Here is a 16,296-nt window from a genome sequence, read left to right as displayed (position 1 = left end):
ATTGAGTGAAGAAATATTTTCTCCGATTTTGTTTTAAATTTTGTACTTAGTAGCTTCATTACATGTCCCCTAGTCCTTGTATTTTTGGAAAGCACCTCAGCTGTTTCTTTTTCAAACTGAAGAGCCCTAACTTCTTTAGCCTTTCCTTATAGGGACGTCATCCCATAACCTTTATTATTTTTGACACCGTTCTCTGCATCTTTTCTAATTCTGCTATGCCTTTTTTTAGATGCAGTGACTAGAATTGTACACAGTATTTGAGGTGTGGTTGCACCATGGAGCAATATAAAAGCATTTTAATATTCCCAGTTTTGTTTTCCATTCCTTTCCTAATAATTCCTAACATTTTATTTGCTTTCTTAGCCACCGCTGCACACTAAGCAGAGGGTTTAAATATATCATCAACAGAGACCCCTAGGTCTTTATCCTGGACATAGATTTCTAGTGTGGAACCTTGTTATAGATTGGTGAGGCGAGATTTCCCTTCATTAAATCCATGTTGGCTTTGTCTCATTAATCCGTGCTTATGTATATGCTCAGTAATTTTGTTCTTTATAATAGTGTCTACCATTTTGCCTGGCACTGATGTTAGGTCATTGTTCTATAATTTCCCAAATCACCTCTGGAACCCTTTTTTAAAAATTGGTGTTACATGACGTTACATTGGCGGTGTTTTAAAAGATTACAAACCCTTCAAAACAGTGCAGCCCACATGTTACGTAATGCGAAACGACTTCTTATCATTTCTACAGCGCTACTAGATGTACACAGCGCTGTAAACTTGAACATATAAGAGACAGTCCCTGCTCGACAGAGCTTACAATGTAATCAGGACAGACAAACAGGACAAGTAAGAAATAAGGGAATTACTTAAGGTGGGAATGATAAGATAGATGGTACTGAACAAGTGAATAGAGATTAGGAGTTAAAAGCAACTTTTAGCCTAGATTTGAAGACGGTCAGAGATGGAGCTTGACAAACTGACTCAGGAAGTCTATTCCAGGCATATGATACAGCAAGATAAAAGGAACAGAGTCTGGAGTTGGCAGTGGAGGAGAAGGGTACAGATAAGAGAGATTTGCCTAATGAATAGAGTTTCCAGGGGGAGTGGAGAGGTACTGAGGAGCTGCAGTATGAATTCACTGGTAAGTCGATAAGAGGAGGTTGAACTGTATATGGAAACGGATATAGAGCCATTGAAGTGACTTGAGGAGAGGGCTAATATGAGCATAGCGACACTGGCGGAATATAAGTCATGCAACAGAATTTTGAACATATTGAAGGGGAGAGAGATGGTTTAATGGGAGACCTGTGAGAAGCAAGTTGCAATAGTCTAAGCAAGAGCTTATAAGAGTGTGGATAAAGGTTTTGGTAGTGTTCTCAGAAAGGAAGGGACAAATTTTGGTGATGTTATAGAGAAAGAAACGATAGGTTTTAGCTGTCTGTTGGATATGTTCATAGAGAGAGAGTAGTCAAAGATGACCCCAAGGTTACGAGCTGATAGAGGATGAGAGTATTCTCCATAGTCATGAGAGAAATTTGCATGCACTATCTCCACTACATTCAAGTAGCAAGTTCCAGAGCTTTACTATTCTTTGAAAAATATTTCCTCCTTTTTTTTTTTTTTTTTAAAGCATTTCCATGTAAATTCATTGAGTGCCCTCTGATCTGTTCGTCTGTCCAATTTAGATTGTAAGCTCTGTTGAGCAGGGACTGTCTTTTCATGTTAATTTGTACAGCACTGTGTAAGTCTAGTAGCGCTATAGAAATGTTTAATAGTAGTAGTAGTAGTAGTGATCTTTGTACTTTTTCAAAGAGTGAAAAATCAATTCATTTCTACCTGTCCTACGCCACTCATGATTTTATAGACCTCAATCATATCCCCCCTCAGCCGTGGTGGACTTTGTTCCTGGGGTACTGAGTTCGATTCCCACTTCAGGCACAGGCAGCTCCTTGTGACTCTGGGCAAGTCACTTAAGCCGCATTGAGTCTGCCATGAGTGGGAAAGCGCAGGGTACAAATGTAACAAAAATAAATCCCCTTTCAGCTGTCTCTTTAACAAGCTGAAGAGGCTTAACCTCTTTAGCCTTTCCTCATATGAGAGGAATTCCATCCCCTTTATCATTTTGATAATTCTTCTTTGAAACTTTTCTAATTCCAATATATCTTTTTTGAGATATGGCGACCAGAATTGAATACTATACTCAAGGTGAGGGTGCACCATAGAGTGATACAGAGGATTTATAATATTTGTGGTCTTATTTTGCATCCCTTTCCTAATAATTCCTAGTATCCTGTTTGCTTTTTTGACCGCATCCACATACTGGGCAGAAGATGTCAGCGTATTGCCTACAATGACACCTAGATCTTTTTCTTGAGTACTGACTCCTAAGGTGGACCCTAGCATCTGGTAACTTTGATTCACATTATTCTTCCCAATGTGCATCACTTTGCATTTGTCCTCATTAAATCTCACCTTCCTTGTCATCAAGCAGATGCAGCCATTACAGATGGGTTGTGTCCATCAACCAGCAGAGGGAGATAGCACACTTTTTTCAGGGCCTCATACCAGCTTGCTCCACTGCCTCTCTTCAGTATTCTCTATCTCCCCTAGCAGAGTGGCTGCAGCTACTTCGAGCTCCATCTAAAATCTGCCTGGAGGTTGCTCCTGTGCTTTTGCCAGTTGTTAGCAGGGGTGTTGGAGGCTATAGCAGCTTCACTTTAAAGGCACATAGGTTCGCCTTTTCCCTGCCTTACCCATACCTCCGTGGATGTGGACACATTGCTTAGCTTTCCCTATCCTTCCCTACCAACAGTGGATGCAGGCACATAGGTTCGCCCTTTCCCTGCCTTTCCCACTCACCTGAGCCTCCGGATTTCTATTTACCTCTGCTTTCCTCACAGCGTTTAAAAAAAAAAAAAAAAAAGAACAGAGGTTTTTCCTTGCCTTTTTCTGTGGGACCGGAGCTGTGATACTCGGTCCAGTGAGGTAAGAGTGTTTTCTGACTCCTCCGGGATGGGCCCGCGATCGGGGTGATTTTGAATTTTACCGCCATTTTCGGCAATGGCTGCGGAGACAGTAAAGCGCTGTTCCAAGTGTGGCAAGCGCAGATCAGCAGCGGGGCTCTGTAAATCGTGCTGTACAGACGTTAGAGCCGGCCAGAGCATGGCGAGCGACGATTCTTCGCGCTCTGAGCTGGCAGCGGGCACCATTTTGAATTTACCACATGGCACGACCTCCGCTGAGACGGAGAGTCCTGAGCCCGTGGGGAGGCCTCGGGATGATCCCTCCGCGGTGAGGATTTTCCACCATGATGAGCTGCCAGCGCTTATTTCTGATGCCCTGCAGGCTCTCTCTATTGAGGACCCTACCAGTGGCACAGCCTCCTCTGTGAATCCTAGGATGGCTAGTACCAAAAAGCCTGCTCGAGCCTTTTCTTTGCATGACTCCATCCAAGAGCTTATTTCGGCTCAATGGGCTGACCCTGAGGGACCTTTGAAAGTTTCCAGGGCTATGGGGCAATTATACCCTCTGAGTGAGGAGCATATGGCTCGCTTTGCTATGCCTAAGTGGATGCCCTAGTCACAGCTGTGACAAAGAGAACTACCCTCCCTGTTGAAGGAGGTGTTGCCCTGAAGGATATTCAAGACCGTAGACTGGAATCAGCACTTAAACGGTCATTTGAAATTGCAGGTCTCGCTATTCGGGCGTCTGCATGCAGTTGTTATGCTGCTAGAGCCTGCCTGGCTTGGTTGCAACAGGCAGTGGAACAGCCCGGTGATGGAGCGGAGCCCTTTTCAGATGTGGCTCCGCGGATGGAGTCGGCCTTGTCCTTTCTTGCTGACGCCCTTTATGATATTGTCAGAGCTTCGGCTAAACACATGGCAGTAGCAGTGGCGGCTCACCGTCTTCTTTGGCTACGACATTGGGTGGCGGACATGGCCTCTAAGCAAAGGTTGGTGAAGTTCCCTTTCAAGGTCTTCTCCTGTTTGGTGAGGAGTTGGAAAAAATTGTGAAGGACCTGGGTAAGGCTAAACCCCAGCGCTTGCCCGAAGATAGGCCTCGGCCTTCCTCTAAGGGTGCGGCGGTCCACTCCGCTTACAAACCTCGCTTCCGTGAAGCTCGAACGTACCGCCCAGGGCGTTCTGCTGGGTTCATGTCTCGTGCCCGTTTTCAGCAGAGGAACTCCTTTCGCTCGGACAAACGTTCCACAGCCACTGGCTCAAGGCCTGGAGTTCAGGGGCGACCCTCTCAATGATGGTGCGCTGGCCCTCTCCTGTCTTTCCCTCTTTGCCGAGGAGTGGGCCAACATTTCCTCAGATCAGTGGGTCTTGGACCTGATCAGAGACGGTTACAGAATAGAATTTGACGCCCCTGTAAGAGACGTGTTTGTGGGGTCCCGATGCGGTTCTGCCGCCAAACGGGCGGCGGTAGAGGAGACTTTACAAGGTCTGATTCAGATAGGGGCCCTGTACCCGGTACCTCCCGCCGAACACGGCTGCGGCCGCTACTCCATCTACTTTGTGGTGCCGCAAAAAGGAGGGTCTTTTCGCCCTATTCTGGACTTAAAAGAATTAAACAAGTCCCTGAGAGTGCGGCATTTTCACATGGAAACCCTGCGCTCCGTCATTGCGGCGGTACAGCCAGGAGAGTTTCTCACGTCTCTGGACCTGAAAGAAGCTTACTTGCACATTCCAATTTGGCCCCCGCACCAGAAGTTTCTGAGGTTTGCGGTGATGGGAAAGCATTTCCAGTTCCGGGCCTTGCCTTTTGGCCTCGCCACAGCTCCCCCACACCTTTTCGAAGGTTATGGTGGTAGTAGCTGCCTTTCTAAGGCGAGAGGGTATTCGGGTTCACCCGTACCTGGACGACTGGCTCATTTGAGCAAACTTTGCTGCAGAGAGTCAGCATGTAACAGCCAGAGTGGTCTCAGTACTTCAATCTCTGGGCTGGGTCGTCAATTTGGCCAAAAGTCACTTGACCCCCTTGCAGTCTCTAGAATATTTGGGGGCCAGGTTCGACACAGCCTCGGGGTATGTGTACCTACCCGAGCAAAGGCGGTGCAAGCTTCAGAATCAGGTCCATCTGCTCCTGAGGATGCCCCGCCCGTGAGCTTGGGGACATTGTCCAGCTGCTTGGATCGATGACAGCCACCATGGAACTGGTGCCCTGGGCGAGAGCACACCTGAGACCTCTACAGTATGCTGTACTCCAAAGATGGTCTCCAGTATCTCAGGATTACCAATGCAGACTCTCTTGGCTCCCTGCGGCCCGACTCAGCATGGAGTGGTGGCTCTCAGACAGCATGTTGTGGCGAGGAATGCCGCTGGCGCTCCCCGATTGGTGCCTAGTGGTGACAGATGCCAGTCTGAAAGGCTGGGGCGCACATTGCAAGGGGAAGCATGCCCAGGGTCTATGGACACCCGAGGAGTCGGAGTGGTCCATCAACCGCCTAGAGTTGAAAGCGGTGTTTCAGGCGCTTCTGGCCTTTCAAGTGACCCTGGAAGGATTGGCTGTCAGAGTGATGTCGGACAACATAAATCGACAAGGCGGCACTCAGTGCAGAGCTCTAGCCGTGCAGGCCGAACAAATTTGCCACTGGGCCAAGCTGCATGTACAGTTTCTGTGGGCAGCTCACATTGCAGGTCAGAGCAACTTGCAAGCTGATTATCTAAGCAGGGATCAGATCGATCCAGCGGAGTGGGAATTTGCAGACGAAGGGTTTCTGCAGATATGTGCCAAGTGGGGCAAGCCCGTGATCGATCTAATGGCGACAAGCACCAGTGCCAAAGTCCCGTGCTTCTTCAGCAGACAGAGAGATCCTCGCGTGGCGGGGTTGGATGCCTTGGCTCAACCCTGGCCTCCGGGCCTACTGTATGTGTTCCCTCCGTGGCCCTTGATAGGGCGAGTGCTCCTGCGGATTCGGCTGCATCCAGGAGAAGTGGTTCTCGTCACCCCGGATTGGCCCAGGAGGCCTTGGTATGCGGACCTCCGACAGATGCTCGTAGAGGATCCCCTTCAGTTACCTCTGGTTCCCAACCTGTTGTCACAGGGTCCGGTGACCATGGAGGACACCGGCCGATTTGGTCTTATGGCCTGGCAATTGAGAGGGCGCAATTGAGAGGCAGAGGCTATTCCAATAAAGTAATTACCACTCTCCTGCAAGCCTGCAAGCGTTCCACTTCCGTGGCTTATGCCAGGATTTGGCGCCAGTTTGAAGTCTGGTGTGCTTCCAGAGACATCACACCCCTGCGGGCTCCTGTCTCGCCAATTCTGGACTTTTTGCAGGATGGTGTACAAAAAGACTTGGCCTATAATTCCCTGCGGGTGCAAGTGGCAGCGTTGGCCTCGCTGCGTGGCAAGGTTGAAGGCGTGTCTTTAGCTGCTCATCCGGATGTGGCACGGTTTCTTAGAGGGGTGATTTGGCTCCGTCCTCCTGGGCGTGCACCTTGTCCAGCTTGGAACCTGGGGCTAGTGCTGAAGGCCCTTCACGGTGCTCCCTTTGAACCGCTTCGGCGTGCTTCAGAGAAAGGTTTGACACTGAAGGCCGTCTTGTTAGTGGCCATTACTTCGGCGAGACGGGTGTCAGAGCTCCAGGCGCTGTCCTGTAGAGACCCTTTTCTGCAGTTTTCAGAGTCCGGGGTCACGGTTCGGACCGTGCCTTCCTTCTTGCCTAAGGTGGTTTCAGCATTTCACCTAAACCAACCTATTTTCTTGCCCTCCTTTGTCGAGGAGGAGTTTCCAGAATCTTTTGGGCAATTGCACCTGCTGGACGTGCGCAGGACTCTGCTGCAGTATCTGCAAGTTACTAACTCTTTCAGGACCTCTGATCATCTGTTTGTTTTGCTATCAGGTCCTCGCAGAGGGTCTCCAGCGTCTAAAGCCACTATTGCCCGCTGGCTTAAAGAATCTATCTTTTCAGCTTATTTGCTTGCCGGCCGGCCTCCGCCTGATGCCTTTAAGGCGCATTCCACTAGAGGAATTTCCTCTTTTTGGGCTGAAACTGGAGCACTCTCTCTTCAAGAGATTTGTAGTGCAGCAACATGGGCTTCTAAGCTCTCTTTTGCCCGACATTACAGGCTGGATGTGGCTGCCAGGAGGGACGCACATTTTGGAGCGCAAGTGCTGGCGCGTGGTGTGGCTTGTTCCCACCCTATCTAGGGATTGCTTTGATACATCCCATCTGTAATGGCTGCATCTGCTTTATGACAAGGAAGGGAAAATTAGGTTCTTACCATGATAATTTTCTTTCCTTTAGTCATAGCAGATGCAGCCATGATCCCTCCCTGTCTGATGCTATCTGCTGTAAATCTAGTTCAGGTTCTGTTCGTGTTTCCTGGAGATTCCGTCCTTGGGAGAAAGTCGGAAAACAGTCTTCAGGATTCTTGTTCAATTAAAGGAGGATGACTTAATTCCCTCCAGTTTCATGTTTTGGAGGATGAGTTTATTCCCTCCGGGAGGATGTTTCATTCCTCCATTCTGAGTTAATGCCCTTTGTTGTAGGGCCATCGTTCGCTGTGAGGAAAGCTCATGTTATTCCCATTGTGGTTTGCCATACTGCTTTGGAAGCTTCAAATACTGAAGAGAGGCAGTGGAGCAAGCTGGTATGAGGCACTGAAAAAAGTGTGCGCTCTATCTCCCTCTGCTGGTTGATGGACACAACCCATCTTTAATGGCTGCATCTGCTATGACTAAAGGAAAGAAAATTATCAAGGTAAGAACCTAATTTTCCCATTTGGATGCCCAGTCTTCCAGTTTCCTAGGGTCTTCCTGCAATTTTTCACAATCTGCGTGTGTTTTGACAACTTGAATAGTTTTGTGTAACTGGCAAATTTAATCACCATGCTCGTCGTTCCGATTTCCATATCATTTATACACGTTAGATAGCTCCAATCTCAGTACAGATCCCTGTGGCACTTCTATTTCTTCCATTGAGAAAAATGGCCATTTTATCCTACCCTCTGCATTCTGTCCAATAACCAATTCCTAATCCACATAATGACATGTCCTCCTATCCCATGACTTTTTAATTTTCTCAGGAGTCTCTTATGAGAAACTTTGTCAAAAGCTTTCTGAAAATCTAGATACGCTACATCAACCAGCTCACCTTTATCAATGTTTTTATTCACGCCTTCAAAGAAGTGAAGCAGATTGGTGAGAAAGACTTCTCTTTGCTGAACTCATGTTGACTCTGTCCCATTAAACTATATTTGTCTGTGTTCCATAATTTTATTGTTTAAAATAATTTCCACTATTTTTTCTGGCTCTGAAGTCAGGCTTACTGATCTGTAATTTCCCTGATCAGTCTTGGAACCCTTTAAAAAAATCAGAGTTACATTGACCAGCCTCCAGTCCTCAGGTACTAAAGACGATTTTAATGAACGGGTTACTGATCACTAACAGCAGATCAGCAATTTCATTGAGTTCTTTCAGTACTCTGGGGTGTATACCATCTGGTCCAGTTTATTTATCACTCTTTAAACTTGTCGATTTGGCTCAGTACGTCTTTCAGGTTCACCAAGATTTCTTTCAATTCCTCCGCATCACCCTTGAAAACCATTTCAAGTATAGGTAGATCTCTTACACGTTATTTCATAAAAACTGAAGCAAGGAATTCATTCAATCTTTCCGCAATGGCCATGTCCTCCCTGAGTGCCCTTTTGCTCCTTCATGATCTAATGGTCCTATGGGTTCCCTCACAGGCTTTCTGCTTCTGATGTACCTGAAAAAGGTGTTACTATGAGTTTTTGTCTCAGTGGCAAGTTTTTCTTCATATTCTTTTAGCCTTCTTTATCAGTGCTTTGCATCTTGCTTGACAGTGCTTATGTTACTTCTTATTTTCTTCATTCGAATCCTTTTTCCATTCTTTGACGTATGCTTTTTTTTACTCTAATAGCCCCTTTCATGTCACCTTTTAACCATGCTGGCTCTCATTTGCTCTTCTTTACACCTTTGTTAATATGTAGAATACATCTGATCTGGGCTTTCATGATGGTGTTTTTAAAGAGTGCCCATGCCTGATTTAAATTCCTAACCTTTGTGGTTGACCCTTTTAGCTTCTTTGTAAGCTTGTTCATTTTGTCATAGTCACCCTTTCTAAAATTAAATACTGCTACAGTAGATTTCCTTAGTGATTTCACTCCAGATATCATCTCAAATTTGATTGTTAGGGATCATAACCAAACGCATGCGTGTATATATAAACATGTTGTATTCCACTAAGGACGACATCTAAAATAGCTCCTTCTCTTGTGGGTTCTTGAACCAGTTGCTCCAAGAAGCAGTCATTTATTATATTAAAAATGTTACCTCCCTAGCACTCCCTGATCTAACATTTAAGCAGGCAATATTGGGGTAATTGGCCTCACCCATTATTATACTGTTTACCAGTTTGCCTGCTTTCCTAATTTCTATAAACATTACTTCATCTGTCTGTCCTGTCCAGGCAGAAGGTAGTACAGCCCATATGGAATTTCTATCCATGAGGATTCCATGCTGCCATCTGTTTTCATGTAGAATATTTTTTTTGATTGACTCAATTCCCTCTTTTTCATATAGCGCATCCTGCCCTTCCAGTTTGATCCTTTCTATCATTGTGATACAGTTTGTACTCTGATAAGTGTCCCATTGATTGTCCTTCTTCCTCCAGGTCTCTGAGTGCCTTTTTTATCTACCTCTTCATTTAGTGCTATATACTCCAACCCCATCTTATTTTTTAGTCTTCTAGCATTTATGTATAGACACTTCAAATTGTGTTGTTTTTTTTCCTTTTATCTACAAGCTCCTTTGAAGTTTATGGGGATAAGTTGCATCCTTTACTCTGTGCTCCTATAAAAACAATCCTGGCCTTCTTTCACCATTATTGAAACCTCTCGGGATTCCCTAAAGATCCTGTTTCAATAGTATCTTTCAAGGATATTCTACACTGCTTCTTGGCGACTGAGATCGTATGAATGTAACACTGTCCTATTTTTATGGCGTTCCTTTCATTGCTTTTGTTACTATTTTTTGATTTTACATCACTGTAGTTTGCAGTTGTATTAAGGGCAGTTTTATCAACATAAACACCCTCCAATCTTCTAGTACCTTGCTTGATTTTAAAGATAAATTACTTGTTACTAACAATAGCTTTACAAGTTAATTTTTCAGTTCTTTCAGTACTCTGGGATGTATACCATCTGGTCCAGGCAATTTGCTACTCTTTAATATATCTTCCAGGTTTTCTCTGTCTCGTCAGCATTGAATACCATTTCTGGCACTGGTATCTCCCCCACATTTTCCTCAGTGAAGACCGAAAGAAAGAATTCATTTAGTCTCTCCACTATGGCCTTGTCGTCCCTGAGTTCTCCTTTTACCCCTTGGTCATCTAGCGGTCCAAACAATTTTTACCGGCTTCTTCTAATATACCTAAAAATATTTTTTATGTTTTTGCCTCCATCATGGCAGTCTTTTCAGTCTTTCTTTGCCTTCCTTATTAGCGCTTTGCATTTGACTTGCCATTCTTTATGCTGTTTTTTATTATCTTCAGTTGAATCCTCCTTCCGTTTTCTGAAGGATGTTCTTTTTGCTCTAAAACTTTCTTCAGTACTTTGTGGAAACATTACTGCCAGCAATAATAATGGAGGAGTGGCCTAGTGGTTAGGGTGGTGGACTTTGGTCCTGGGGAACTGAGGAACTGAGTTCGATTCCCGGCACAGGCAGCTCCTTGTGACTCTGGGCAAGTCACTTAACCCTCCATTGCCCCATGTAAGCCACATTGAGCCTGCCATGAGTGGGAAAGCGCAGGGTACAAATGTAATAAAATAAATAAAATAAATAACAGAGCCTGCTGGGATAGGTATCCGCCAAATTTGTGCAGCTAGATTCATCAGTATTAGACCATTCTTCTGTTTAAGTTCTGTCAAGTTCCTTGGGGAGCACTGATGGACAGCAGACCAGACATCTCACAGATTTTTAATTAGATTGTAGTCAGGATTCTGACTGGGTTACTCAAGTGCGTTTACCTCTCATGTTCCTTACCCAATCTATTGTAGCTTTTGCTGTGTTTTTCAGGTCATTGTCATGCTGAAAGTTGAACTTTTATTCCATTTTCAGATTTCTTGCAGAGGGTAGCAGGTTCTTTTTAAGAACTTTTCTGTTTTTTCAACATTCATGGTCCCATCTATGCTGATGTGACCTTGCTCCTGCTGAGAAACGTACCAGTAACATGGTGCTGTCATCACTGTGCTTCACAGTAGAGATGGTGTTTCTGAGTGACGTGCTTTGTTGGTTTTGCACCAAATGCATGCGTGTATATATAAACATGTCACATATACACATTCAGATATATATATATATATATATACAGATATAAAATATACTGCTGATAATTATATCCTGATTTCAGAGCATTCTGAAATTCAGATCCACTGATCTGATTTAGTTATAGGAATAGCTAGCATGCTTTTTAGTTCATATATACATGTAGCAAATTGTGATGAAACAAGAAATATATTTAAACATATGAGAATATTTTTATTTCTCATTTCACTTGAGAGCTATTTTCTACGTTAGCTGTGTTAGAAGTATGGTTCACCTAAATGTTACCAGTGAAGAACTTCTATTTCAAGGAGGGAAAAAGATCTCATAAAGCTGCGGCAATAAAATGAAAACACCGCTCTTTTTAGCAGTTCTTCTGCCCACAGTACAACAAGTAATCATAGATCAAAAACCTCCTAGAAAACTTGTATTGAGCAAAAAAAGTTTTATATATATATTTAAATTTTTGAATTTTTATATTATGTTGTATTTTTCAACGGCACCTCACAAGCACTACTCAACACTGCCACATTGCTTCCAGTGCTAACAATAGTGCACAAAAAAATATCAAAATTAGAAACTTATCTGAGTAGTGCAGTTTGTGTGATCAGTGGTTCCACCCCAGCAGACTGGCTTAGAACTGTGCAGTCCCTACGGACCCGTTTCGCATCAGCTTCTTCAGGAAACCACACTTAGCCAAGTTCATTCTGAAAAACAAAAACCATCAGTGACATAAACGAAAAAGAATATAAAACATTGCCCAATAAACAAAACATTCAATGCTAACTCTAACTCGCTGGAGGGTAGTCATTCCACTGTTGAACTTCTGACAAAACAGCGGAGAAGACCCGGCGGCCATATAAACAACTATCCAATCATCAGTTTCCCAATCAAAAGTCGCAACGTCAAATGAAAACTGTCAAAAAAGAGACAAAAAGAAAAAAACTGGACAATCAAAAGAAAAACTACAAGAATGATGCCCAGTGCATGGTGGAGTTGAATCCATGGGGTTCCAATGATTTTAAACGAAAAATCCAACACTGTTCCGTTTGCAGAAGCCTTTTGTTGCAGTCTCCTCCCCGTATGTGATTAGCTACGCTGTCAATTGTCCAACACTTCAGCGTTTCAAAACTATGCTGCAACTCCTTACAATGGGACACCAAATGTGCCCCCAGTTTGTTGTTGGTCATACACGGTTTATGTTCACTCAATCAGATGGTTAATCTCCGTTCAGTTTTACCAACATACAATCACATACGGGGAGGAGACTGCAACAAGAGGCTTCTGCAAATGGAACAGTGTTGGATTTTTCATTTAATAATTGGAACCCCATGGATTCAACTCCACCATGCATTGGGCATCATTCTTGTAGCTTTTCTTTTGATTTTCCAGTTTTTTCTTTTGATTTCCAGTTTATTCTTTTTGTCTCTTTTTTGACAGTTTTCATTTTGACGTTGTGACTTTTGATTGGGAAACTGATGATTGGACAGTTATTTATATGGCCGCCGGGTCTTCTCCGCTGTTTTGTCAGAAGTTCAACAGTGGAATGACTACCCTCCAGCAAGTTAGAGTTAGCATTGAATGTTTTGTTTATTGGGCAATGTTTTATATTCTTTTTCGTTTATGTCACTGATGGTTTTTGTTTTTCAGAATGAACTTGGCTAAGTGTGGTTTCCTGAAGAAGCTGATGCGAAACGGGTCCGTAGGGACTGCACAATTCTAAGCCAGTCTACTGGGGTGGAACCACTGATCACACAAACTGCACTACTCAGATAAGTTTCTAATTTTGATATTTTTTGTGCGCTGTTGTTAGTACTGGAAGCAATGTGGCAGTGTTGAGTAGTGCTTGTGAGGTGCCGTTGAAAAATGCAATATAATATAAAACGTCAAAAATTGAAATATATTAAAAAAATTTTTTTTGCTCAATATAAGTTTTCTAGGAGGTTTTTGTTGTACTGTGGGCAGAAGAACCACTAAAAAGAGCTGTGTTTTCATGTGATTGCTGCAGCTTTATGGGATCTTTTTTCCTCGAAACGTTAGTTCTTCACTGGTTTTGTTTGGAGTAGTTTCACAGCCCTTTTCAGTGAAGCTGATCTGTGTTTGGCTTTCACCTAAATGTTAAGCATTAGTAATTCTTAAGCCTATTGATTTAATGCTAAAACCTTTCAATTTCAAGTCTGGGTGCAGGTTCAGCCTTGGTCACCAATAAAGATGAGTATAGTGGGTCTCAGCATAGTCCTTAATGATTAGTGTCACCTTCTTTACTTGAAACATACACTAATTAATACCAGCCACATGAGTTCTAGACTTGGAATACCAAGGTTGTACTCTTAGAAAAGTAAACTTGAAAGTAATTTAAAGTTGGTATTTAAAGTGTTTTTTAAAATATTAATCTATAAGCCTGTGTTGATAGTAATGCTCTCTTTCATTTGATATGGCAGTGAGAAGAAAAAGGAGAAGGAACGGGAAGAGCTATGGAAAAAACTAGAGGATTTGGAGCTAAAGAGAGGTCTTAGAAGTGATGGGATAATTCCAACTTAACAGAGGAAACAGCAGTGTTATTAACCTGTGGAGTCACATATTTATGTAGTAGAAGATGGAGCAACAGTTTTCTGTATTGTGCAACTTTACAGTAGATTTCACATTTGTTTCATTATTACAACAGCACTGTATATACCTGTCTCTAAGTAAAGGAAAAACAAAATATGGACTTCAATCCAAAGTTTGGACAGTAGATGGACTTCTCAGAACTTTGCAACATAATCATTGTTTTAACCTTTCTTTAAAACCAGTCCTCAAAAATCTGTTAATGAAAGTTGCTATGTCAAAATACCATTGTCAAGAGTTCCTTATTTATCATTTTAGCAGAGAGTATGATAAAAATTTAAAATGTGAACAATCTTATTAAATTTAGCTTGTCTTTCTGCTGAACTGTTTAATCTATTTATAGTAAAATTAAAAAAAAAAACAATAAAAAAAGCAAAAAACAAAACAAAAACAAAATAAGGAAGAAAAACTGTCACTTCCTTATGAGTTTGTCTATCATCCTCCTTCTCTGGATAACTTTTCTATAATTCAGCATTTTCTTTTTGCACATCTTCAAGAGATTACTTTCCATGTGGAACTCGGCCATGGAAATGGCAGGGCTCTGAAATTGTTTTTCTAAGTGTGAGCATGTTTTGTGCATTTGTCCAGGACCAGTGCATCTTTAATTTTATTTTGGGGCATAAAACTCAGAGTGATAGAGTAGGGAGTGAGAAATATGGTTTCACACTTTCTATTGCAAATCCAAACTTGTTTCTAAAATTCTTGAAAGCAGGCACTGGTAACACTATGAAAACTACCTAACCAGTATTAATGGTGTATTCAACACGATTGGATACTAGTACCAGAGCCATTTTAGTAATCCTAATATTTTAGCCACTAGTGCTCTCTAAATTTTATTGGACCATTTTAAAGTAATAAGACAAACACTAAACATACAGCAATGGAAAAAGATGTCTCCCAGGGGTTTTATGGACCGAATTGGGAAAAGAGTTGAACAAACAGTTTGGACTGTTTGGAGTTGTTGCCTTATTTTATAACATGTATTTATAAAGTATTCCAGCAAGAGAGGATGTAGCTCTGAAAACCATATTACAGTGGTTTTTGTAGATTCTAGTCCTGTTGTACATCACAGTGCCAGCCCTATGTTTTTAGCTGGAAAAACTCTGGATTACATACTTCTGCATTCTATCTGGATGCTCATTCTTAACTACTGTATTTGTTACCAAAAGTGGTGCAACAAGTGCTACTGAATGAAATTCTGGAAATTCCTATTGTCCTGAGTATTAATAATAAAGTTTAAAAATGCTTTTATATCAAAGGTGCATTGTGACCAAATTGTTTAAACAAAAGAGGGCTGTACTATAAGTATGCATTATTAGCTATCTGCTTTGTATTAAAAAAAAAAATGGGATTGGATATCCTTGGTGGATGAAGTATTGAAGTTGTGTACAGTATATATATTTTGCTAATACTATTGCATTATTATTTAGCGCTAGATTTGTGCTTCAGGATTTTTTTCAGGATGTTTTTGAACTTGTTTTAAACAAACAAAAAAAGAAGTATTACAACAATGAGCTGATAATCCTGAAGCATCAACCCCAGCATTTTGTATTCATTTATTTTCAGTAAGAGTTGTTCACATTAACATGTAGAAAGCTGTTGGCATTCACAAAATTAGTTATGAATGCTGGCCTCTATATTTTTCTGCCAAAATTTTAAGTATTCAGTAGACTTTTTAAAATTTAATTTTCAAGTAAAAATCAAAATCTTAACTGTTGCCATCTTCTGTTTCAGAATTATCTGTTTTATGATTTTGTATATATGGTTCCTGCTGCATATGGATATTGTAAACTCTCTGCAACTTTGTAAAAGAAAAAAAAGGGGGGCAAAAAATTTGCCACTGTTAATTGACAAAACAGCAGTAAACTAGTCATATGCATCACCAACATAACGTGGTTTAATGAGATTAATTTAAATTCTTTAAGAGGAAGGTATTTATTGGTTCTCTGCATCAGTTTGCTGGAGATGGTCATTGACAATCTCATTCACTTTTAATACTGTGAACACTAAAATATTAAATAAGACAAATAACATCCAGAGTATACCACACCTCTTTGGTAGACCACCGGTCAATATTCTATAATGTAATGGTATTCATGACTTTGGTCAGCATGCTGTAGGTTTCTGTTTCTTAATCCATTTTGGAGGCAATTTTATAACTGAGTGCCTAGATTAGTAGGACAGGAAAAAGCCTAATTTAAGTTTATTTTATAAAGAGATATGTGCATAAATCACAATACTCCGTCCTAATTCATCCCCTGAGTTTACCTAATATAAAACTACAGGCCAACTTGCACTGCGCATAGTTCACTGTTTTAAGTGCAAAACTGGCTTATAAAATTGCTCTTTTTATGTAAGATAAGTGGTCAACATGATAAATGCACGTTCTC

At 42.1% G+C, this 16,296-nt stretch overlaps 1 protein-coding gene across 3 annotated transcripts in view; it reads left to right on the top strand.

The window, feature by feature from the left end:
* Nucleotides 1–15,792, top strand: part of PPP2R5E (protein phosphatase 2 regulatory subunit B'epsilon) — a 279,362-nt gene extending 263,570 nt beyond the window's left edge. For all 3 annotated transcript variants that reach the window (XM_030215510.1, XM_030215507.1, XM_030215508.1), the window contains exon 14: nucleotides 13,741–15,792. In XM_030215510.1, the coding sequence (XP_030071370.1) occupies nucleotides 13,741–13,840 (100 nt within the window). In that variant the 3' untranslated portion in view covers nucleotides 13,841–15,792. The remainder of the gene's footprint in view (nucleotides 1–13,740) is intronic.
* Nucleotides 15,793–16,296: the final 504 nt, after the last annotated feature.

Source organism: Microcaecilia unicolor, chromosome 9 (genome assembly GCF_901765095.1).
Source record: "Microcaecilia unicolor chromosome 9, aMicUni1.1, whole genome shotgun sequence".
NCBI lineage: Eukaryota > Metazoa > Chordata > Amphibia > Gymnophiona > Siphonopidae > Microcaecilia > Microcaecilia unicolor.
Note: the sequence above shows the minus strand (reverse complement) of the source record. Positions and strands in the feature narration are given on the sequence as shown.